We start from the raw sequence: 24,800 nt of genomic DNA on the forward strand, positions 1-24,800 counted from the left end.
ATTCTGTTATTCTGTTATGATGTGATTTATATCCTCAGGTGTGAAATCTGACCTACAGCTGTGGATCGAATGAATCCCAAACAGGGACAGTAGTGGTGCTCAAATCCAGCAGATTATGAACTCGGTGAGACCGCCGCTGTCTCCAGACACGGTCAGACAGGACGGGTCTCCAGTACGGGTCTCCAGGACCTCCTTTGTCCTGTGGTCCAACGATCTAGCTACAGGATTTATTAGGTCTTCATCAATGAAATCAGGGTAAACTAGCGCTTCATATTCATATTCTGTATCTGAGTAATGGTCGAAGGGACTGATTTCATCTCCTGGTCGCTAGTTTGTATGTAAAATAATTTGATATTCGAGTCTGCTCGGTGCCTAGTACGGTGCCTTGAGGCCGTCGTAGGTTTAAAAAAAGAGAAAAAAATAACTTAGTCAGCAGAAGAGGGTAATATTCAGAGAATTTAGGAGATTAAAGTCGTAAATATACGAGGAAAAAACCCTCAAATCATCATGTTTTATTGTGATCAGGCCCCAGTTCACTTCAAAGTCTTTTTCTTGTAAATTCACAACTTTAATCTTATAAATGTGGAGTCTGTTCTCTGAATAGTGTATAACATAATATACAGTCGTAGAATCAGTGTTTAGTGTCGGTAGAGTTTCTGCAGGATGTCTGTAAAAAGGCTTAAGGCTGAATCATATTTATCTAAAAACTCAATCATCACATTGAGACAAAGGTCTTTACGTCCTTTAACTTATGTTTATCGACTGGATATGAAGCCACAACAGAGGAGGCCGCTGTACAAAGACCAAAGAGGAAACATGCATGAACCATGAATGTCTGTAGATGAACTCTCATACAAAACGTCATCATGTTATATTCACATTAGCATCAATAAACCAGTAAAACTGTGACGTCTGCTGTATTTACCCACGTTACCCTCTATATGAGAACAGAGGTGCCTGTAGACCACCTCACCACTGAACCTAACCAGGCTGTGAAGAGGAGCGAGAGACAACGAAGAGAGAAACAACAGGAGTTGATTATGTAACACGTCCACTTCAAAATAAGAGCGTCCCCTGTGGTGTGTGTGTGTGTGTGTGTGTGTTTTTGATTGGTAGAAATATAACGCCTGCACAGCAGCCTCATTATGCGTGTTGACCGTCTCTCGGATCCCGGTCCGAGTTCAAAATGTCCGACGTCGGCGATGACGTCACTTGTTCCAGCCGATGACGTCGTAGAACAGCGCCTTGAGCAGCCGAGCCTCGTAGGTGACGGTGTTCTTGCCGACGTGGACGCGGGTCTCCTCCAGAGGCTGCTCGATGATGGCGGGGACCTCCCGACCGTACGCTGCCGGCGACACAAACGGCTCAACGTTAACGACAACAGCCCACCGTGGGGGGGGGGGGGTATCTGAAGGGTCTAACCTCTGGGGAAAGTTGGGGGCGTGGCCTCCAGTACGTTACATTCAGTGTCAACAAACAGTAGTAATAATAAAAACAGGATTCACTCCTGCAGACTTTCCCTCCTCACTTCCCTTGATACCTGCAGTATGTTTTGGTTTCTCAGCAGTGAGCTGCTAGCATTAGCCTTCAATCGAACAGCTAGACCGGCTGTTGTACAATGAGTTATTTGTCTGTGTGTGTGTGTGTGTGTGTGTGTGTGTGTGTGTGTGTGTGTGTGTGTGTGTCGCTCACCCTCGCAGTGCTCCAGGAACTGGATACACTCCTGTACCACGGCGTCCCTCAGCATGACCATGTGTTTGGACATGTTCTCCAGCAGAGACAGGAAACAGCGCTTGGCGTAGAACCATGTGTCCGTCCCCAGCTACACACACACACACACACACACACACACACACACGCGCGCGCGCGCGCGCACACACACACACACACACACACACACCGTCTTTAGTGTTCCCCGTCGTTTTACAGTGTTATTTTGTGAGAAAGTGCAGGTTTCTGAGAAATAAAAAGTTGTGTTTTGTTTAACTTGAAGTCATATTTAGAACTGTTAGCGTGAATAAATGTCACCTTTAGCCTGTGTATGTGTGTGTGTGTGTGACTGGAATAGATCCGGACATTAAAAGTGACTGTGTGGTGATGAGGAGGTGGGGGGGGGGGACTCTGTCAGGACGGCTTTGTGTCCTCAGCTGGAGCCGAGTGGACTCAGCTGCAGTCAGAGTCGCTGTTGTGACTGGATGAGATCAAAAAGGTCCAAAAAGAGCAGCTCGGCCTCACAGAAGAGTCCTGGAGAGCTCAGGAGGTTCTTTCTGGTTTAAGACTTTGATACGTGGCTTTTAAACACTTTCTTATGGTTGTGTTTAATGTAACATCATCAGGGAAAGAAGAGGGTCAGGAGAGTTTAAGCCAGACGGCAACCTCCGGTTCTTTAAAGTGAAGAGAAGTCAAAGCTTCACGTGTTAAAGCTGCATTCTCTCTAGTGTCCAGCAGGGGGCGACTCCTCTGGTTGTATAGAAGTCTAGTCTAAAATGACTCTACTTCTCTCTTGATTTATTCCCTCAGTAAACATTGTAAACATGAGTTTATGGTCTCAATCTCTAGTTTACAGTCTTCTTCAATACAGCATGATGTTCATTTAGTACATTATGCTCCATTTGGAGTGAAACACACCATAAAGCAGGGGATGATTTAGGGGGTGGGGCTACACAGCGATTGACAGGTCTCTACCAGAGACGTATCCGGCATATACAACATTGCGGCGGCCGTATTCCAAGATGGCGAACTCAAGGCTGCAAAGCATCAGTCCACAAACCAATGATGTCACGATGACTACGTCCACTTCTTACATACAGTCTGTGGTTTGCACGTGCTCAGTAGCGCGTGTTGTTGTTCCTGCGCAGCGTAAATGAGCTGATAAATGATAACTCGTCTACACGTCGATAACGGTATCTGTACCGGAACTCTTTCTCATAAACGTCCCCGAGAACAAGATGGCTGACCTTCTTGTTGTACGGCTCCAGGCTCTTGATGACTCGAGAGATGCCAAAGTCGTAGTTCCCCTTGGCGCAGTACAGCGTCCTGAACAAAGAAACACGTCTAGGCGAGTTCAATCCACTCGGTCCACACCTTCAGCAAAAGATGGTAATACAGCGAGACCTCGAGGACACGTGTCTGAGGGACGAGGTTCGTCCAGCAGGATCAGAGAGGAGCAGCTGAACTCACCCGATGACCAGGTTCACGATGCAGAGGTGGAAGACCTTCTTGTCGGGGTCGTCGTAGGAGATCTGCTCCTCCTCTTTCTCGATCTTCCTCATCAGCTCTTCAGCCTGTTGGACGACAGGAGGAGGAAACAGAGGAGACTCATTCACACCGTGTGCTTCTGAAGAGACGGAACAATAACCACGCCTATAGAAGTATAAGTATATGAGTACTTTGTGTATTACACAAAGAGACAATACAGGCAAAACATGAAAGTTCTTTATTTGATTGAATTAGAGGTAAAACTACATCAGAATAAATTGAACTTCAGTAAAAGTAAAGAAGTATTATCAGCTAAATGTACTTAAAGCATTAAGAGTAAATGTACGTCATACAGAATAGTAAATATTGTATTAAAACATCGAGGGAATGAAAAGATGTGTAGTTTTGTATGTAATGCAGACTGTCACAGTGGAACCAGGTCCATTACGTTGACATTTAATATAATTATTTCATATTTAATCTCATCAGCTGTCAGACTGAGACGATGTTTCTGGTCGTTGTTTACGTCTCATCTCTAGTAAACAGAAATCTGCATATGAATGCAGATAAATGATTCAATGTGTAACTTTATACACATTTATTATATCGTCACATTCTGCATCTCATTAATGAACAGTAAGCAGCGTGTTCATGCTGCGACTGGTTGAGTTTAAACTTACTCTTTGCATATTACTGTGTAGTATTATGTAGAGGTATATTTTAACCACCGAGTAAAACTACTGGTGAAGCAGAATGAAGCAGAATGATGAAGCAGAATGATGAAGCAGAATGAAGCAGAATGAAGAAGCAGAATGAAGCAGAATGAAGAAGCAGAATGAAGCAGAATGAAGAAGCAGAATGAAGCAGAATGAAGCAGAAAGATGAAGCAGAATGATGAAGCAGAAAGAAGCAGAATGAAGAAGCAGAATGAAGAAGCAGAATGAAGCGGAACGAAGAAGCAGAATGAAGCAGAATGAAGCAAAATGATGAAGCAGAAAGAAGCAGAATGAAGAAGCAGAATGAAGAAGCAGAATGAAGGAGAATGAAGAAGCAGAATGAAGCGGAACGAAGAAGCAGAATGAAGCAGAATGATGAAGCAGAATGAAGCAGAATGATGAAGCAGAATGATGAAGCAGAATGAAGCAGAATGAAGCAGAATGATGAAACAGAATGATGAAGCAGAATGAAGAAGCAAAATGAAGAAGCAGAATGAAGCGGAACGAAGAAGCAGAATGAAGCAGAATGAAGAAGCAGAATGAAGAAGCAAAATGAAGCAGAATGATGAAGCAGAATGAAGCAGAATGATGAAACAGAATGATGAAGCAGAATGAAGCAGAACGAAGAAGCAAAATGAAGCAGAACGAAGCAGAATGAAGCTCACTGTTAAACACAGCAGTGACATGACGTTAATCTCTTTGTACCTCCTCATTCTGGCTGGTCAGGATGTAGGACACACACAGGTTTGCCAGGACCACAGCGCTCACATTCAGGATCTACAGAGACACACACACACACACACACACACACACACACACACACACACACACACACACACACACACACAGTATTTTTAAGCAGTACTCTGACCTTTAAGACACCTTTTCCAGGGCGCGTGCAGGTTTCCTCAAACTGACTTTAGGTTTGTTAACCTCAGACTTTAAAGGACTATTCTGGGATGTGAATAAACTCTGTTAAACGACGCTGCTCCCTCAGCAGAGTTAATCGGGACTTAATTGTCTGAAATTGTCTAAATTTCAGGTGCCAGAAAACGACACGAAGCAACACTGCAAACAAAGAAACAAACAAAGTGAACACCCCACACAGGAGAACGTCGTTGAGACGGATATCATGCTCAGAAGTGAAGACACTGCAGAGGAATCAACACAGAGCTGCAGGCTCTAGTGTTACCGAGGGTTTGCACTTGCAGGGACACTCCTGAATGTTACACTGCTCCACCTGGACAAGAAGGGAAACTGTCAACGTCTCAGACTGCTGCTGCTGACAGCATTGTGTTTAGACGTTAACTGAAGGAGGTGCACGCTGCACTGAACGGTGTGAAACACTCACGTTATCGTAGTGCTTCTTGACGATGGGCTCGTAGAAGCCGATGGCCTCCTTGTACTTGTTCTGCATGAAGAGCACGTGGGCCACGTTCAGCTTCCAGGTGTCGTCCTCGTTGCAGACCTCCACCGACTTGCGGAAAATCTTCTCCACCATCTGGAAGTTCTCCCGGTTCCAGTAGATCTTGGACTGGGCCATCAGGACCACGATGTACCTGGACAGCAGCGGGACATTTACACGAGGGAGAGGTTCCAACAAGATCCAACAAGGTTTCTTCTTGTTACTATTAGTGCTTACAGGGAATGAACAACGTAACATGTAACAATGAATCAAGAGCTAAAGGTTGTATTTGTCACTGGTGGTTACAAATCTATATAAATATATGATGAGAAGTATTACAAGTGTTTTAAAATATTCAAATATCGGTGCAAGATCCATCACTTCTCTCACTTTACCACTGTAGGTGTGTGTGTGTGTATCTGTAGGTGTGTGTGTGTGTGTGTGTATCTGTAGGTGTGTGTGTGTGTGTGTATGTATGTATGTGTGTGTGTGTGTGTGTGTGTGTGTGTGTGTGTGTCTGTAGGTGTGTGTGTGTGTGTGTGTGTGTGTGTGTGTGTGTCTGTAGGTGTGTGTGTCCTCACTTCTCCTGCATCAGGTCGTTTTCCTGCAGAAATTTCTTCTGAGCTTCATCGTCTCGAGCCAGTCTGGCCTCCTGCACCTTAGAGGAGACGGACGAAAACATCATTCAGAAAAAAAGACATATCAAAATATATTACTTATTCATCATGACGACAAAAACAACAACAACGTGTTTCTCCATCTCCTACTGTCTGTGTAAAATGTAGCAGGTTGAAACCGATCATGTGAGAACAATAAGGAAGTCACTTCTGATAAAAGCTTCAGCTCAATAAATGTAAAGTAAATGAGAAACATTCCATAAAGATCCACTATGAAGAGTAAAATCTCAAAATGAAATATAGAACAATCAAACATCATCAAGAGGAAAGAGTCAAAGAAACACTCAAAGCAGTAAACGACCTGCTTGGCCAGCTTCCTTAACTGCTCCGTCAGCTTCCCGTTCATCTCATCAAACTTCCTAAAAGCCTGTGAAAAAAACCAGACAATATGAACCTGATTATATGTTTATGAAAGAGTTAAACATCACATTTACATGAAGATATGTATTTAACGTGGCTTTGATTAAAAGACGTTCTTCAGTACCTCCTCTGGTGCCGTCTGGCAGGTCAACAAGGCATCGAGGAACTCGTACATGTACTGGAGAAGACAGAAAGTCACCTTCAACACGGATCCTTGCTACAGGAAACCCGTCGGGATCATTGAGACTTCTGAATGCGTCCAGAAACTCACCGGCGAGAGGAACTTGTAGGTGAGGTGTGCGTTCTCTGCCAGGACGTCAGCCGCCAGGTCGAAGTACTGCGAGACAGAGACGGAGTCCAGCAGAGACATTAATACCACTTTAATGAGAGACACACACCTCTCTGTCCCAGCACTCACACCACGAATGTGGACCCTCGCTGGTGAGCCGTATGGTGGAAAATGCTGACACAGTCCATTAGTGTAACGAGGGGGGGGGGGCATATTTTAGATGATCTCATCATTCAGTATGAACAAGGTCATCAGAAGGAGAATAATTGAAGAGGGAAACTTCTAATAGACCACATGACTGTTAGTGTGAATGATTCATTCTCTTGAAACAGAGGTTTGTTTTGCTGTAGTTCTGAATATTCAAGTCCTTAAAAGGGATTCTTTGAAGTGAGGTGCTTCTTCATAGTCAGTGTTCTGCTGTGGACGTATATTTGAGACACCTAAAAGAATCAATATGAGGGAACTGAAGCTGTTATATTACATCTGTAAGGGAATAAAAACATTCTTTTGTCAAACTGCCACAGGTTGGACGTGAAAGTACATTAAGATTCCTTTCTCAAGCGCACTTAAAGCCACAGTGGATCCGGTCTGGGACCCTCCAGGTACAGGACCGTACTCTGCGGGTTCGTGGGGGTGGGGGGGGGGTTGCCGTGTACCTCGTGTTTGCAGTAGAGCAGCAGCAGGTTTCCGAAGGTGACGGGGGGGAAGGAGGGCTGCTGCAGCAGGAAGGCCAGCTTCTCAAAACCCTCCGACGGCTTCGTGTCCATGTTCACCAGAGCCTGGTTGTGGAGAGTCACCGGGTCCAGCTCCTGCACACACACACACACACACACACACACACACACACACACACACACACACACACACACACAGTATATAGTGTAGGTACACTGTGTCATGACATAACACTGTATTCTACATAATATGATGAGGAAGAAAGGCCATTTTTCAGACGTTTCTTTAGATGTTATTACATTCCACTAGGGGGCACTAGAGGTACACTTCTCTCTCTTCTCCCAGCTGAAGAAGACCGAGTGGCAGCTTACAAACTGGACCAAGGACGGTGCCTCGTCTGAGCATTAATATTAATGAAGCAGCTTCCAGACGATGAAACTGTGGTCGGCACCTCCGTGTAAGCCTTCACACCGATGTGTCTGTTCTAATATTCTATTAATCTCTGTTATCTCCAGGCTGTCACAGGGGCAGGTCCAGACAGCCCTCACTCAGATTACACCAGAACAATCACACCGAGCCAGAGGCTGCAGATGATCCAGCTGCGCACGCACGCACACACACACACACACACACACACACACACACACACACACACACACACACACACACACACACACACACACACACACACACACACACACACACACACACACAGTACAGTGGGAGTGGATGGGTGGCGGTGAGAGTTACCTCCTCTGATCGGGGGGGCATGTCGGTCAGAGCCTCCTGAGCTCCTTTCACTGCAGGAAAACACAACGAAACATAACAGAAAAGAAAGCAGTTAGTTTGAGCCTGAATCATAGTTTCTTTGTTGGGTGAACAAATATAAATAAACTCAAGAAATCAACACTTAAAAGTGCTCTGTTTTCTCCACCATCACACCCTGTGTGTATCCTTGAGCAACACACACGGTGGAAGCATTTCCTCCCTAATGAAGCAGACTTTGTGTGCATTGTTTACATCCATGTTCCTCTTCCTTGCCTTGTAAAGACATTGCTCCACAGCTCTGCCAGTGGTAAAAACAACTTCACAGGGAACCTTTAACTGTGTCTTTTTTGTCAAAATGTGTCTTTCAATCAAAACAATAACAAAAGACTTTGATGAAGTAGAGTTGTTGTATTCATTGTTAAAAACCACCAAATGTACAGTATCTGACATGTTCCTGTCTCATGTTCACGGACGAGTTGATGTATTAAAGTTTTCACGTTAGGTTTATTCATGTTATTTCATTTAATTCTGATGAGATAGCTGAAAGTTAAGTTAGCTAACGGAACGTTACGTTAACGTTAGCTAATGTAATGTTAAGTTAATGTTAGCTAATGTAACGTTAAGTTAATGTTAGCTAATGTAACGTTAAGTTAACATTAACTAATATAACGTTAAGTTAACCTTAGCTAATATAACGTTAAGTTAACGTTAGCTAATATAACGTTAAGTTAACGTTAGCTAATGTAACGTGAAGTTAACATTAGCTAACGCAACATTAAGTTAACATTAGCTCATGTAACGCTAAGTTAACGCTAGCTAATGTAACGTTACGTTAACGTTAGCTAATGTAACGTTACGTTAACATTAGCTCAGGTAACGTTAAGTTAACGTTAACTAATGTAACGTTAAGTTAACGTTAGCTCATGTAACGTTAAGTTAACATTAGCTAACGTGATGTTAACCTGCTAACTTCCTAATAGATGAGTCGACTACACAAACAGCTGCTGTCCTGTTCCCGGTCAAAACAATCACACTAAAATTAAACTTTAAGAGCATATTGAACGTTGTTGTAACGTCACACATTAGATCGGTGGCTGGCATTAAGTACTTGTCATAGAACACATCGCAGTAAGCTGGACTCTGAAACATCATATCAATAAATGAGGTCTCTCCTGGACGTTTGTTTGTGCTTCACAGGCAATAAATAATCTTGCTCCTTCATGATAATAAATAATACAATAAATTAAGTCACAAAGCAATTAGAAAGTAGCTCCAGACCTTTGAATCCACACACTCCACTGAGTTTAAGTCAACTGGAAACAGAGTGTAACAAGTTGTTGGATCTCTGTGGCGTCGTGTTAGTTGTGGAGAATAGTCCGAGAACTATTTCTATGAGAAGGCCACAAGTTAAACGGCTTATTTAGTCAGTGTGAAGTGAGGATCTCACCGTTCTTCAGCTGGTATTCGATGGCAGCTTTGAGGTTGAAGGCTTCGATCAGGGCCGTCTGGTGCAGCACCAGCGTGTTGCCCACGCTGTGGACGTCGATGCCCTCCGTCGTCAAACCGACGCTCAGCTCTGGGACGCAGAAAACGCAACGTTCGGTCGTCAAACGACGTCACTTATTTAACTTGTAAATGTCACCGTCTGACCGATCGTCTGCGAGGAGGTCTTACCTGGATGCTCCCTGATGCCTTGCTCGATGATCTCTCCGATGTATTTGACGGCCTGAGGGTAGTTCTTCAGGCTGTAGTAACACAGGGCGATGTTGTAGGACAGCGCTGAGAGAGAGACGAGGGACACAAAGACAGACATGACATGATGGACTTTAAATGGTGCATGTAGAGATGATTGTTGACACATTCCTGATCTGATAACCTGCCAACGTTCTCCTTAAGTTATGTCCTTATTTGTTGATACTTCTGGGCCCGTGGACTGTCGATGACACGTGAGACCGACAGTCAGCCCCTCGACTAGACACTCAGACATTCATCTTGTCTTCTTTCTTCACCAAAGAACCACGGAATGATCTCAACCCCTCAGAAACACTCAGAGGTGGCACACGTCACAGATGAGGACTGATTGCTGATTGAAGAGTTGTGCGAAGGAGTTTCACTCATTAGAAAAATACATCAGAGATTCATAATAGTAATGTAACTACCAACAGCTGTGAAAAGAAGGGTTTTTTCTTTTGTTTAACACAGAGTTTAAAACAGAGTAACCGTGAAAAAGTGTTCAGAAGAGCAGACTGTGCTGAGGAGGTGATGATGACGATCAAGTGGACCTCAGTGTCATTGAGCGCGTCTTTGCTATCGAGAACAGGGTCACAGGGTCATATTTTCTACTAGAGTAGAAAATATATATAATAATATATATAATATATAATAATACCCTGAAGCCTTTCGTCTTGAGATCAGTTTAGTTATTAGATGATGACGTTTGTGGCGTTTCTTGTGTGATGTGCATTAACTCCCTAAAAGTTCATGTTATGAAATCACTTCCACACGACTCACTGTAGGAGTGAACATGACTTTTCCACAGCTGCCGCAGACGATGACGTAAAGCGGTGCAGTGCTGTGTTATTGTACTGAGGCATTGAGAGCCTGCGGTGTATTCCTGCGCGTGCCTTTGACAGCTACCTGGCAGGTATCCCAGCACTTGCATGGCAGACGAGAACTTCTTGCAGGCCTCCTCGTGCTTGCCGTCCTGGAAAAGCAAGCAGCCCATGTTGTAGACGTAGTCGGGGTCTTCCTGGGGCAGCTGCTCCAGCAGAGACTGTGCAGTTCGTGGGGAAGGTGAACGAATGTGTGTGAGTTGTGCTGCAGATAGGAAGGATTCAAACTGCCGCCAAATTCAACCCAAACGGCATCATTTGTGTTATTGCAGATAATACGAGAGCGAGAGAGCTCGTCACCTTGGCAGCCGAGTAATCTTCCTCACAGTATTTGATAGAGGCTTGAAGCTTCACCATCTGTAACAGAGAGAGAGAGAGAGAGAGAGAGAGAGAGAGACACACAGAGTGAGAGACAGAGAGAGACAGAGTGTGAGAGAGAGAGAGAGAGTGAGAGACAGAGAGAGACAGAGAGAGAGAGAGAGAGAGAGAGAGTGAGAGACAGAGTGTGAGAGAGAGAGAGAGAGAGAGTGAGAGACAGAGAGAGACAGAGAGAGAGAGAGAGAGAGAGAGAGAGAGAGAGAGTGAGAGACAGAGAGACAGAGAGAGAGAGAGAGAGAGAGAGAGAGAGAGAGAGAGAGGATAAACTAAAAGGTAAACGTTTGACTTTGGGGGAAAAAATTAAGCAAATCTCTGAAGCACAGACTCTGATCCATAATTCAAGCTTGAACCTGTTTTTTCTAAATTAATTCACACATTTTCTGAAGGAGTTACAGAATATTTCTACTATTGTACTACACTACACTATCCTATACTATACTACATTATCAGGACCTTAAATCCCATTTGTTCCCTGATATATACCCGTTAGCTCTACACAGTTGTGTATTTCATTGCTTGTGCATTTATGGCCCAGATGCATTAGTTTGAGCACTTATGTGTAACAACAGCTCCCAGTGATGTGAAGAGTTTAACAGATGGAGGGAACAAAGCAAAACATTTCAATGTAAATAAGGTGGAGAAGCGGTGTTTCAACACCTGCAGCCAAATGGACCACAATGCAGTGAGTCTTAGAAAAGTTGCTATAAAGTTGCCTCAACATTTTCACACCGTCGTGCTTTTCAAAGCCAGCGCTGCGTTCACCCGCACCTTCACGTGACTGCTGGGGTTGTCGAGCACAAAGGAGGCCTTCGTGGCCTCGGGGTAAGCCCCGGCTTTGTACAGGGACTGGGCGTAGTACACCTTGTACTCCTCCACCTCCGGGTGCAGCTGGGTGAGCTGCTCGTAGCAGTCTGCAGAGTTGGTGAAGTCCTGGATGTGATAGTAGCAGAAACCCAGCAGAGACAGCGCCGCTCTGGACTGTGAGACAGGAGAAAGCAAAGAGACTGTGTCCTGAAGCCCAACAGGAAATATTCAGATGTGTTGGTTTGTCCAAAACCCAAAAGTATTAAGATTACAGCAATTATTTTCATTATCCAGTAATATGATATTATTTTCTTAATTGATTCACTACTCGTTGAGTCAATTAAATGACAGAAAACAGAGAAAAGCTGAAAATATACATATTGAAGAAGCTGGTCAAGAGTCAATATTTCTCCGTTTTGCTTGAAAAATGACTCAATTATCAAAATAGTTCTTTGATAACAATAATGTTCTACTGATCGATTAATCTACTGATCCTATCGGCTCCATTTACAACGACATAACACAGAAAAAGTGAATGTTTGTATGTGTTTTAGTTAAAAAGTGACTGAAACGATCAGCTGATCATCAAAATAGTTGAAGCTTCATTTTCTGTCAATCGACTAGTTGACTAACTGATAAATATAATTACATTTTAAGCTAAATATTTGTAATAAAATACTTCTAAAAGACACGAGAACATCCTGAAAATACATATATATAATTTGCACGTTTCATATGAACACTTACCTTTGTGTGTTTCTGAAGTTGGCCGTTTAGGATGTGAATTGCTTCCACATATTGACTGTCTTTAATCTGAAACACAGAGTTATGAATTATGATGGTTATATACAGCATATTAGAGGTTATTTAGAGATGAAGTAACGTTGTGTTAACGGACAACTACACTGCAAAAGTTTGACTATTATTAAATTATTTGGTCATTTTTGTTGTTAATATATATGCCGAATTTACCAGCAGTCGATAGCGTTTCCAGAAAAGTGTGTTTTGTGTCCGGTGTGTGTTTTTCAGTTAGCTAAAAACACTAAAATGAAGGTTTTTTGAATGGAGTTTGGCTCAGCGTTAGCTGGTTAGCAGCGTTAGCTGAGAAGCTAACCGGAGAACTAGAACAACACTATTCTCACCAGTTTGTAGATCGTAGCCGTGTACTCTCCGTCTTTTATAGCTGTCATGGCTTCAGACCAGTTGTTTTAATGAGAACAAATAGTACTTGTAGCTTTGAGCGTTCCCTAACATCTGGAATAAGAGCATCGAGCTAGCTTCTGTTTAGCGGACGAACGAATAGCTTGAGCTGTCACTTAGCAACGGGACAAACCGGAAATAGAAAATCTGACAGACGTGTGTGAGAGCCAATCATGTAAGAGATAGAATAGTGTAGAGTAGAGAATATATATATATATATATATATATATATATATATATATATATATATATATATACATATATATATATATATATATACATATATATATATATATATATATATACATATATACATATATATATATATATATATATACATATATATATATATATATATATATATATATATATATTAAATACATATAAAACAACCACCGATGACGTCATGTGACATCAGGTTTTCTCTAAAATGTTATTTATTTCAGATAATTTTCACAAGTTTATGCAGGTCTGCCATATTTCATTCCAGCAGTTTTATTATTTGTTATTTTTATTATATATATTTTAAAGACAAGCAGTACACAGTCAGTTATATATGTGGCAGAAACACAAAAATACATATTTAATTAAACAATTAAAATCCTCTTATATAAATCAATCCATGTATTCATCTATTAATTATCCTAAAGTTAGCATGTACATTGAAAAATGTTGCTCCTTTAACATGTAAATCTAATTATATTGAACTGTGACGAGAGAGAGAGAGAGAAGGAAACTTCCTCTTCATCACACACACACACACACACACACACACACACACACACACACACACACACACACACACACACACACACACAGAGAACAAGGGTTCTTTTATTTTCTGCTGTTTCTTCATTGTGTGAGCTGCATCTGTTTCTCTTTATGATCATTATTCCGTGGCGTTTTGGCTCCATTGTCTTCCACTAATGAAGCACACTGAAGTGAAGTGGACCGACACTCAGAGCGGATCAGAGCCTGACTTCATCTGAACGTCTCGGAGGAGGATCTCCGTTCTCAGAGTGACTCATGTTTGGTTCTTCTTTTAAAAGCCTTTGATCCACTTTCCTAACTCGTGGAGCGACGGAGATCTCAGCTGGAGCGTCTCAGAGCTGCAGAGGAGTTTAAATCTGTCCGCCGCATCACATTAGACTCATTCAACGCTAAATATGATCATTTATTCAACGCAACTTTTGGGTGGAGCTTAGAATTTAATATGAAAATGAAACTTCATGAGGGCTTAAACAAATATGAGGAAGAGATAACCTATTAAAGTCCTTTTATATATTAATAAAAATGACCTGCAATAAACTCATGAAAAGAAGTAATAACTTTATATGATATGAGATGTTTAGATTGTTATGTGTCTGTTCTCGTCCTTTTTTTCTTCCAGAGCACGAGCACAGAATGGTAAAAACCACCAATGATCTCATTTCTGAAGGATTCAGGATGTGAATGTGACCCACACACACACACACACACACACACACACACACACACAGTGGTCAATTCAGATGAAACCGAAGGTGCTGGAGCTTCGCCTCAAACCTAAAACCTCACTGTTTTGACGACCAGGCCTCCATAATGACGGAGGAGAGGGTGGCTGCTCTGTGTGTGTGTGTGTGTGTGTGTGTGTGTGTGATATACCTCTTGTGTATATACATGTGCATGCATGCTTGTGTGCAGCCTGGGTGTGTGTTTCCTCTCTCTGTCTGTCTGCTCCTCTCTCCTGCGTGTCACTGCCTTCTGTTGGGACGGTGGAGAAGCTGTGCAGAAGAGGAGCTGAGAATCAAACAGGTACACAGGTGTGTGTGTGTGTGTGTGTGTGTGTGTGTGTGTGCAGACAGCAGCATTTCATTTACATATCGATCATATCGTTTTTATATTTTTAGCCTTAGGTGATGAAGAAAGGCCCGGGGCCGTTAGTTTGATAACCAACGATAAGCAGATTGTGCTGCTTCGTGTTTTCAAAGTTAATTTGAGTCGAAACCAAAACAAAGAAAGTAAAAATAAAAGTGCGTATGGATTAAAATCTAAAAAAAGCTCAATCTCTAAATATTGCAGCAGGTTTGAGATCAAATATGAGTGTATTCATGCTGCATATAAGAGCATGAGCGCTGTACGAGTAATGCACGCTGGAGATGAAACCGAATGGGACTCTTTTTTAATGTTGAGCATGAATTTGAATCAGGCATCTGCCGTTTAAATATTGAATGAATTCTTCCGTGTTCCTCTTTTCACCGCGGGGCCAAACTTATTTCATGGTTGCCAGATTGAGCCCGGTTAGAGCTGATGAGATTTTGGTTGCATGAAAAAGAAGAGAAGAGAAGGAGCTGTGCCTTTGAGAAAAGCTGCAGAGAGAGAGAGAGAGTGAGAGAGAGAGAGAGAGAGAGAGAGAGAGAGAGAGAGAGAGGGAGCTGAACTGCAGTGTGTTGTTTCAGGCCTGTGTGTGTGTGTGTGTGTGTGTGTGTGTGTGTGTGTGTGTGTGTGTGTGTGTGTGTGTGTCACAAGGGTTAATGTGTGTTTGATTGAATAGTTTTTGGGAGTTGGTTATTTCTGCATCAAGTGATATCAACAAAAGGATTTGGGTGTCCCTGGTGTAACTGGAGCTTATGTTGCCTTCAAGGACTTTCCTTATTGTCAACCATTAAAAAGACAAAACCCAGCGCTGAATGGTCGCTGTGGGAACGTTTTTAAAGTTCTTGTCTTCTATTAAATCAACGTTATCAACTAGTTTATGGAAAGATTGTAACAATGATTTTGGTTTGTATGGTTGTGGTTAAGCAACTCCAACACTTGGTTATAGTTAGAGAACGAGTTACTTTTAGTAACAAAGCTGCCGTTGAGTTCTCGGATTTTGAAGCTGGACGTACGACGAAGCTGCTTTTGTCTGTTACGCTTCGAGGGAAACTTAGGAGGAGGAGCTCAGGGTGAGCGGAGAAGTCAAACAACCACAGGACTTTCACCAGGAGACCGCCGTTCATGTCCCGTGTGAACCCAGAAGTTTAATTGTGAATTGAGTTGAATTGAAGGTTGATGGGCTCTGGATCAACAGATACTCATCACTTCTTTTCATGAGACTTTGTTGACAAAATGAAAAACCACCAGCTGGGTTCAAGTCTGCAAACTGACCATGTTGTAAAACACAGTGTCGTTTTTCATTTAAAATTGATAGAAATGTGTTCATTAACGCTGCAGTTCCTTGAATGACCACCACACGGAGCTCCAGACAATCTGATTGAATTTAAGTGACAAAAAAAACTCCAAACTTCTCTCTTAAAATACAAAATCAGCTCAGTTTTCCAAAAACTATGAAGGTTCAAAACTAATTATTGCCTAAAATAATGTTTGCAACACGTTACGCTGCTAGAGCCTCTGAGTGTTGCTGGAGGTGTGTGTGTGTAACTGAAACAAACAGTAACTATCTGAGTTGGTTGCACTCGGCATGTCTCTGCACCTCTCCTCTCTCTCTCTCTGTCGGTTCACTTCAGAGTCTCAGCTGTCTGATGGCTGCTCGGACTCGTTCCTTAATGCGAGCTGAGAGTTCAGCCTCGGGGCTTCTTCCACTGTTCCACCCTCCGACACGCCCGGAAGACTCAGAAGTTTTGTCCTCAGAGAACTTAGATTTCCTTTTTCCTCGGCTTCATCAGGATTGATAGTCACGGCCGGCGGCAAAGCCGTGAGGTTTGAAGGCGGTGAGGACGAGTGTGATACCTGCAGCGTGCTGACTCAGGCTGCAGAGCAGCAGTAGTGGAGTAACGACTGAGAGGACATCCAGAGCTTAACACAGAGGAGGAGGCATGAAGAACAAGCAGCATAGATACGTGGTTTCATTACACTAATGTATTAAAATGAAAATTACTAAACATAATTACTCAGCTCGCCTCTGAGTCATTTGACTTGATGAAGATGGAATAATAAAAGGTGTCTACTACCGACTCAATCTTCATTAAATGGCAATTACTTCTAATCAATTGGTCGATATGATGTAGCACAGTTTATGTAAAGATGTGAGTCAAAGAGCTCAACAACGAATACACAGATTCAAAGTTTCAAATGATTCAACTCAAGCAAAGGAGAGTGTTTAAAGGTACTAAGTTAAGAAATGAAAAACGCAAGTTAAGGCCAGGGGCGTAAAGTGTGTGTGTGTGTGTGTGTGTGTGTGTGTGTGTGTATGTGTGTTATGTAACCACACCCATCTTCAAACTCTACCTTCATTTTAGTCTCAGCTAGACGTCTGTAAAGGTTCATGACTGCATCTTTCATGGTTGTGAAACTATCGCAGTGACAAAATTAAAGTCAGACAGAGATATAAATGCAGAAGCACACACACACACACAAACACACACACACACACACACACACACACACACACACACATACACACGCACACAATGTATACAATACCATCGTTTCTGTCACAAGGCCTAAATATTAATTATGGAAATGAATCCGTCTGAGCGTGTTTTCGTGCCCCCCCCTCCAGGTGCTGGTCCGATCATGGCGCCCAAACTGAACGTGCTGCTGCTGCTGGTACTGGCCGTTGCCGCTGTAACGGTCCTCGGCCAGAGGCGACGCCCGGCGTCGACCACCACGACTAACGATGAGTGGAACTACAGGGATGGCTGTGAGCACCCAGATTACTCTTGTTTACCCCGAGGTCACAGGTCAAATTCAGGGCTCGTCATGATGATGTCAGAGCTTCGGAGGTGAAGGCAGAGCTGTCTGTCGACGTGTGGAAGCCTCTTTGTGTTGAAGCTCTATTAGAGGCCTTATAATACGGATGAGGACAGAAAAGCTGCGGACCACCGGTTCAAGTCAAAGCTTCATGTGTTAAAGCTGCATTCTCTCTAGTGTCCACCAGGGGGCGACTCCTCTGGTTGTATAGAAGTCTAGTCTAAAATGACTCTACTTCTCTCTTGATTTATTCCCTCAGTAAACATTGTAAACATGAGTTTATGGTCTCAATCTCTAGTTTACAGTCTTCTTCAATACAGCATGATGTTCATTTAGTACATTATGCTCCATTTAGAGTCAAACAGACCATAAAGCAGGGTAAAAAAACAGATTATAAAATATGATAAAAGAAAAGTAATTAGAGGTATATCAAACATAAAAAAGAATAGAAGTAAAAATACAAACTATACAAGAGCAATTAAAGTCAAAATAACTCTTATGTTATTAAAGTCACTGTTGGTATTAACTGTGGCGACCACCAGAAACAAGCTAATCTTCCACTGTACACCAACTGACTGACTTTTAACGTTTGCAATAAGCTGCTGTATAGAAACAAGACGTCCTCATACGTAACTGTCAGAATAGCTTGTTGGCCAACGACTCACAAAACCGGATTTATTTATCTTTAAACTCTGATTTTAGAGATCTCTATCATGACCCTCTGTTGTGTTTTACTGTGTGTCACCAGATCTGTGTTGTCATTGTGATTTCTTGTCCCAGCTGAGAGGGTGAACATGCGTGGTGTGGCCAACCTGACTCAGATCCTGGACAACTGGAGGTTCGACATCCTGAACCAGATGAAGGGACTTCTGCAGAACGACCACCAGTCTCTCCTGCCCGACTACGCCAGGTACAGAGTGAGAGGGAGGAGGTCCTCAGAGGGATAAACCGATCAGTGCATCATAACGTATTGTAACGTATCATATGTTATTATATCGCATTGTATCGTATCATACTGTATCACTTTGTATTGTATCATACTGTATCGCATCGTATTGTAACGCAACGTCATGTAACGTAACGTAACATAAAGTAACGTAACATAAAGTAACATAATGCAACGTAACGTAACATAAAGTAACGTAATGTAACATAAAGTAACGTAATGTAACTTAATGTACCAGAACATAAAGTAACATAACGTAACGTAATATAACATAATGTAACGTACCATATGTTATCGCATCGTATTGTAACGTAAAGCATAGAGCAAAGTATTGCTTATAACGTATCACATCCCAACGTAAGGTAATGTAACATAACGCAACGTTATGTCATGTAACGAAGCATATGCTATCGTATCGTATTGTATCGTATATACTGTATCACATCGTACAATAACGTAAAGAGCAAAGTAGTGCTTACAACGTATTCTATTCTACTGTAACGTAATGTAACGTATGTTATCGTTTCGTATTATATCGTATCCAATCATATCACATCGTAAAGCAACGCAATGTAACCTTACGTAACGCAAGATAGCGTAACAGAACGCATGGTAATGTATCGTATCGTATCATGTTTTATTATAAAGTATCATATTGAGTTGTACATTTTTGCATCAATGAAACACAAACTGTAAAGAGTTCTTGATCTTGGAAACAAAATAATCTCAGTTCATATTCTATTCATATCACATAATCTGCATCAGCAGATTGTCACAGATTGTAGATTGACTTCCTTCTTCACCTCCGTCAGTGAACAGAGTGAACCGCATGCAGCTGGTCCCTCTACAGCTCAAAAGATCAGTTTCAGTGAAGTCTGCAAAAATAGCTTTTGGAGGGAGAACTAATACTAATAGTGACGTTTATGAATGTAAGAAGAGACTAAAGACTGAATAAGAATGAACGTATTAGAATCTCTCCACAGACAATTATTGCTGCAGTGTGTATAACTAAACAAACTGCACCAGAGGATCCTTTCTGACTGTTATTAAATACCAGCAACAGCTCAGTTAAGCAGTCTGAATATGAAACATACTATAAAACAGTTCACTGACGCAAGATATTTTCCGTTGTAGCGTTGTAACCCATCACAGGCTTATTATTTGAAATGTATTCAAGCAAAGTTCTGGGAAAAGACTGTGAAGCAGAGACAGAAAAAAGAAAATGAGAGAAAAAGAAAAAGCAGCACACAGAGGCCAAATAAAGAAAGGCGGGGAATATGCAATAAACATGGCTGCTCCATCACTGTTTATGTAGCCACCGGACCATAATGACGTCTGATCCCCTAAACTGTGGCGAGAGGCAGGAAACAGACTTCCTTTGTGGAAAACCAGAGCACGCTTTTTTTCTTTCACACTGAATAACAGCACGTTTCTATTTTGACTTTTAAATTGCAGTTTCAGCTTCTTATGACGGCGTCGGCCACAGAGCGAACCCAACAGACTCCTGAGGTTATTCTCAGCTGAAGGACAAACCACGTTCCTGTGGGGCCTTTTAACTGTTTTATTAATGTGGAAGATATTGTTCCTTCAAAACACACAGGAGGACAGAGAGTCACAAGCGTTATTGAACTCAACTCCCACCGGCAGTGGAAGAAGCGTTCAGGGCCTTTACCGCAATACCAGTACTAATACTACGCTGGGAAATACTCTGCATTCAAAAACCTTACCAAAGTAAAAGCATGTATCAGCAACATGTACTTAAAGTGAAACTAGTGATCGATCAGTGTTTCACTGTTATATCTGATGTTTCTGGATTACTGCTGTATTAATGTGTATGTTGCTTTTTAAACTCCTTTATATCCCGTCGGTTAGTTTAAACTTCATCAATGCATCATATTCTATAAGATCGTCACATGTTTGTATCGTCTGTCTCTCTCAGGACGAGATGAAAAGAAACTACAGCTGTCAGACAAATGTAGTAAAAGTACAACATGTACCTCTGAGATGTAATACAGTCAAAAGTACAATATGTACCTCTGAGATGTAGTACAGTATAAAGTACAATATCTACCTCTGAGACGTGGTGGAGTAGATTAAACTAAAATAAAAAAATAAAGTTCAAGTTTTTTTAAGACCAGTTCTTGAGTAAATGTTCCATTCCACCATTGACTCCCATTAAACTGTTCTTCACATTTCTGTCCCTCATGTCGTCTCTTCATGTCGTCTCTTCATGTCGTCTTTACTTTAATCTAGTATTTAATCACAGCTGAAAACCTCAAGTTGACGTTTAAATACACCGAAGCGTTTCACTTTGAAAGCATCTGCTCGTACGTGGTTTGAAGGAAGTTCAGATTCTGCTGAACCGCCACATAACAAGTGAGTCAATGAAGTAAACCAGATGACCGGTCCGGTGTCTCTGTGTCCCCGTCCAGGATCCAGCCGCTGTCCGAGGCTTTGGACGACCTGTACAAGGAGTTCAACGCCCTGAAAGCTCACCTGGGCGACCTCACCGAGAAGTTCACCGCTGTAGAAACCTTCATCGACGAGGTCAAGGCCGACCGCACCAACGGAGCCAACGCCGGCCCGGCTCCGGCCCCGGCTCCGGTCCCGGTCCCCAGACAGACCGGGAGGAGGGTGGTGAAGAAGAAGGCCACTTCCTAAGCGGTCAAGGATTCTTCATCGCCATGCTCGCTTCCTCTTCTTCTTCTTCTTCTTCTTCTTCTTCTCAGTCTTATGTCTCTATTCGTCTTATTTTACACCGCTGAAGCTTTTATTTCTTGTGTAATAAATAATTCCTGTTCTCCCAATCTAAAACACAAAGATCTAAGATTAAAATATACAAATATATAAAATCAACAACACAATACACCGAGCTGCACTCGGTGTATTTACCGAGATGATATTCCAAATAAGTATTGTTTTCTATAAAATAGACTCTGGATGCATTGCATTGTGGGAACAATAGAATAACATGCACAATAAAACACATTTGATCAAAAATAAAGTGCAATATGTTTGTGACACAGTTTCAGTTTCCTCATAACAAATATATGTATTGGTAAAACTCAACAAACAATGAATGATTTGAAAGACTTCCAGGTTTTTAACATATTGAGTGGTATTTTGTAGCACAGCTGAGCTCGTCGTGTTTGTTCTGAAAGCCTTTTGGACCTGTTGCTTTGGGTTTACTGCTGCATCACACGAGCTCCAAATAAACTCACTTATTGCATTCACTCACTGTTTCAGTCTCTTGTTTCTTCAGAGAACAAATGAAGCATCAGGTCCGACTCCATGTTGACTTGTCTTTATTGTTTTATTGGTCATGTGACTCTCAAAAGATGGTTTCCTTTGTTTTGATTGGAACTTTTAAGGGTTGATAGTTTTCTTTCTCTGACAATATACTGGTTTCATAACTAGATAACTCAATAAATTAAAAAAAATATTTAGAAATAGCAAAAAGTATTCTAAATATTTATCTTAAAGGATTTCCACAGATCCATTAAACCGGTCACTGTTGACGTCTTTAACTTAAAAACTGAATATTTTGATATGCTTTAACTTCTGTTATTTCCCCTTCTTCCACTCTTTATTACGTTGAAGCTGTAGAGCGTTTGTTCGGATGACTGGAGGTTAGTTCAAATGTTCATGAAGCTGTGAGGACAGACGTGATGCTGTCATGATGACGCGTCGCCTGTGGAGGCCTGCTATTGGCTGATTCCGTGTTTGAAGAAGGGCATGTTGGGTAAACAAGACGGCAGTCTTTTTTATTTTGAGGTTCGAGACAAACATGTTTATGTGTGATAGAAATAGGTTCAGGGTTTAAAAGGTTAAACCCAAACCAACAACGTGTTAAAAACTGAGTCCGTTACCTTTAGGTCTGAGGACGCGTTTAAGTCCCGTGGGACGTTTGGGAGCTTTGGTCGCGGTCGCACGAGTTGGAGGACTTGTTGGTATAAAGATCTTTGGGAATTAGATTTAATCCGTCAGACTCTTCACTTCTAAACCCAAAACTCCACATCATCCAAACGGCACAGAATCTGGGTCTCTGAGCTGTGTGACCCGGCTTGCGCGACATCGGTAATCCCAGATACTGTAACGCACTTTGTGTAATAACACGCCGTGTGTAATAACACGCCGGCTGTAAGCTGGCGTTGCTCTCAATTCTGACTCGCTGCAGGAGAAGATGAGGGACGGATCCCACAGAGGAGGAGGAACACAACAGAGTCACACACTTTGATGTATATATATATATATACACATCTATACATATCGATAGATAATAGACAATAATCAATACATTCACTGCAATAACCAAACACTGAGACACAAAGACGCTACATAAGTAGTACTTTAGTATACTTTCACTCAGGTAAATACTTTATTTATTTACTTAACTACATATATCTGAATCAGTCAACAAGTACGAGTTTGTACTCCAGTTGTGGTAGAAGTACTCAGATCTTTTACTTGACTGAACCAATCAAAATTGTAAAGTACTTCAGTACTTAGTTACATTTTGACTTTGCAGATAAAGATTTTTCATAAAGAACATGATGAGTTTATAAAATGTGATGCATCGTTAGAAATAAAACAATCTGCTCATGTGTTTACGTTGCCTAGTGAGTACTTCTACTCTGAATACTTTAAGTACATTTTGCCATCAGTACTTTCCACTTAAATTCAGTTAATTATAATAAAGGTCTTTTATGTATTCTTTGTCATTTTAAAGTGAGGTACTGATACTTTTAAATATTTAAAAATATCTTCTGTCTACTTCCTTCTCCTCTGACAACATGTGAAGTAATAAATACATTTATTGTCAATATAAAAACATTGATTATTTTCGCTTTAAACAAAATAAAAAATACACCAAAAATAGGATAAATATGCGTCAAATATACGTAAAAATACTGATTAGGACTGACAACATAAACCTGCTGCTGTAACTCAAAATAAATGATTGAATATTGTGTGAATGAGAATCGTTTTCACAGCTCGTGTGTCTGCTCACACACAGCTCTACAAACACAAACACCGCACTAATCGCATTTAATCCTTTTACTTCAAACAGAAACCAGCGTATTTAATCGGCCTCCATGTTCTGAGTTTCATTCTCCTCAAACTAAACGCTGTGATGTTTTCATCGAACGCCTGAGCCTCAAAAGTCCAGATTCTCTCCAGCGATGGACCGGCTTCTCAGTGAATCGTGTGATGAACACGACGCGAAGGCCGCAGTGAGACGGAGAAGAGAGACCCTCAGAGAACCAGGACTCACTTTCACGCCATAATTCACCGTCGCCACACAGCGTTATTGCTTCGCCTCACTTGACCGGTTCGTGAGTGGATTCTCCGAGCGTCCTCCTCGCACTTCTGTGTCGAAGGTAGAGCGCGGATCAATAACACATTTCATGCTCTCTGGTGTCGCTGACGCGTCACGCGACTGAAGAAGAGGCGCTTCGCTTTGAGAAACTTTTTTCACGTCTCGGGGCGTCCGACCGTCCTGCCGGGGCGATAGAAAGACGGCTGAACTGGTTTTCACGAAAACATCTCGTCCTTCTGGGACGACCGTGAGCACCGCCGACCTCCGGCCCCGCCATCGTCGTAGTGTCACGAACCCTCCACCAATCACATGAGATTATGGATTGTTGCGGCGCGTCAGCGACCTGGAGGTCAATGGGAGGCGTCACCTCCATCTGAGGAGCTGCCCTCCTCTTTAATTGAGCCTCCGGTCTTATTAGCTCCACCTTGAACAAGATGCTCTTCACGACAGACTGAGAGTCACTTTGAAACGCCGACAAGCAGTTGATGAATCTGAGAATCTGGAGTCAGATGAGAAGACGGATATCAGTTGTATTAATCCTGTAGGATGTGTTTAGCCTAGCTTAGCACAAAGACTGGAAGCAGGTGGAAACTGTTAGCATCTCTAAGCGCGCTACAATTCTCACAATGACAACAACAAATCCCATGAACACCAAGGGTCTTTCTCCTTTCCTCAGCTCCTCGCCTCCTCGTCTCGCGTCTTAGAGGAAGAGACGAGAGGAGAGAGGATATATATATATATGAATTATTTCATGTTATATATACATATAATTATTATA

The 24,800-nt window shown here is 42.1% G+C and overlaps 2 protein-coding genes across 4 annotated transcripts; one reads left to right on the plus strand and one right to left on the minus strand.

Annotated features, from left to right (window-relative positions):
- Positions 1-1,208: 1,208 nt before the first annotated feature.
- Positions 1,209-13,190, minus strand: ift70 (intraflagellar transport 70). Of its 3 annotated transcripts, none has more exons than XM_068725739.1 (20): positions 13,025-13,190; positions 12,630-12,695; positions 11,847-12,056; positions 11,001-11,057; positions 10,726-10,861; positions 9,763-9,867; positions 9,536-9,664; positions 8,071-8,120; positions 7,302-7,454; positions 6,628-6,693; positions 6,481-6,534; positions 6,298-6,363; positions 5,901-5,971; positions 5,266-5,473; positions 5,107-5,154; positions 4,620-4,691; positions 3,181-3,284; positions 2,958-3,036; positions 1,693-1,822; positions 1,209-1,345 (listed from the first exon to the last, which is right to left on the minus strand). In XM_068725739.1, the coding sequence occupies exons 1-20, from the start codon at positions 13,070-13,072 to the stop codon at positions 1,209-1,211; spliced, it is 1,989 nt and encodes a 662-aa protein (XP_068581840.1). In that variant the 5' UTR covers positions 13,073-13,190. The 3 variants fall into 3 exon arrangements, with proteins under 3 accessions (XP_068581840.1, XP_068581838.1, XP_068581841.1); XM_068725737.1 differs by having other exon boundaries at positions 5,901-5,977; XM_068725740.1 differs by lacking the exon at positions 5,107-5,154 and having other exon boundaries at positions 5,901-5,977.
- Positions 13,191-14,743: 1,553 nt separating this feature from the next.
- si:ch211-76l23.4 (uncharacterized) lies at positions 14,744-21,936 on the plus strand. The gene is made up of 4 exons (XM_068725774.1): positions 14,744-14,876; positions 17,566-17,706; positions 18,537-18,666; positions 21,135-21,936. Exons 2-4 carry the CDS (start codon positions 17,580-17,582, stop codon positions 21,361-21,363), a joined length of 486 nt encoding a protein of 161 aa, XP_068581875.1. The 5' UTR covers positions 14,744-14,876; positions 17,566-17,579; the 3' UTR covers positions 21,364-21,936.
- The last annotated feature ends 2,864 nt before the right edge of the window (positions 21,937-24,800 follow it).

This window comes from Cebidichthys violaceus, unplaced genomic scaffold, assembly GCF_023349555.1.
Source record: "Cebidichthys violaceus isolate CVI_PGR_0920_01 unplaced genomic scaffold, fCebVio1.0.p SCAF_36, whole genome shotgun sequence".
Lineage (NCBI taxonomy): Eukaryota > Metazoa > Chordata > Actinopteri > Perciformes > Stichaeidae > Cebidichthys > Cebidichthys violaceus.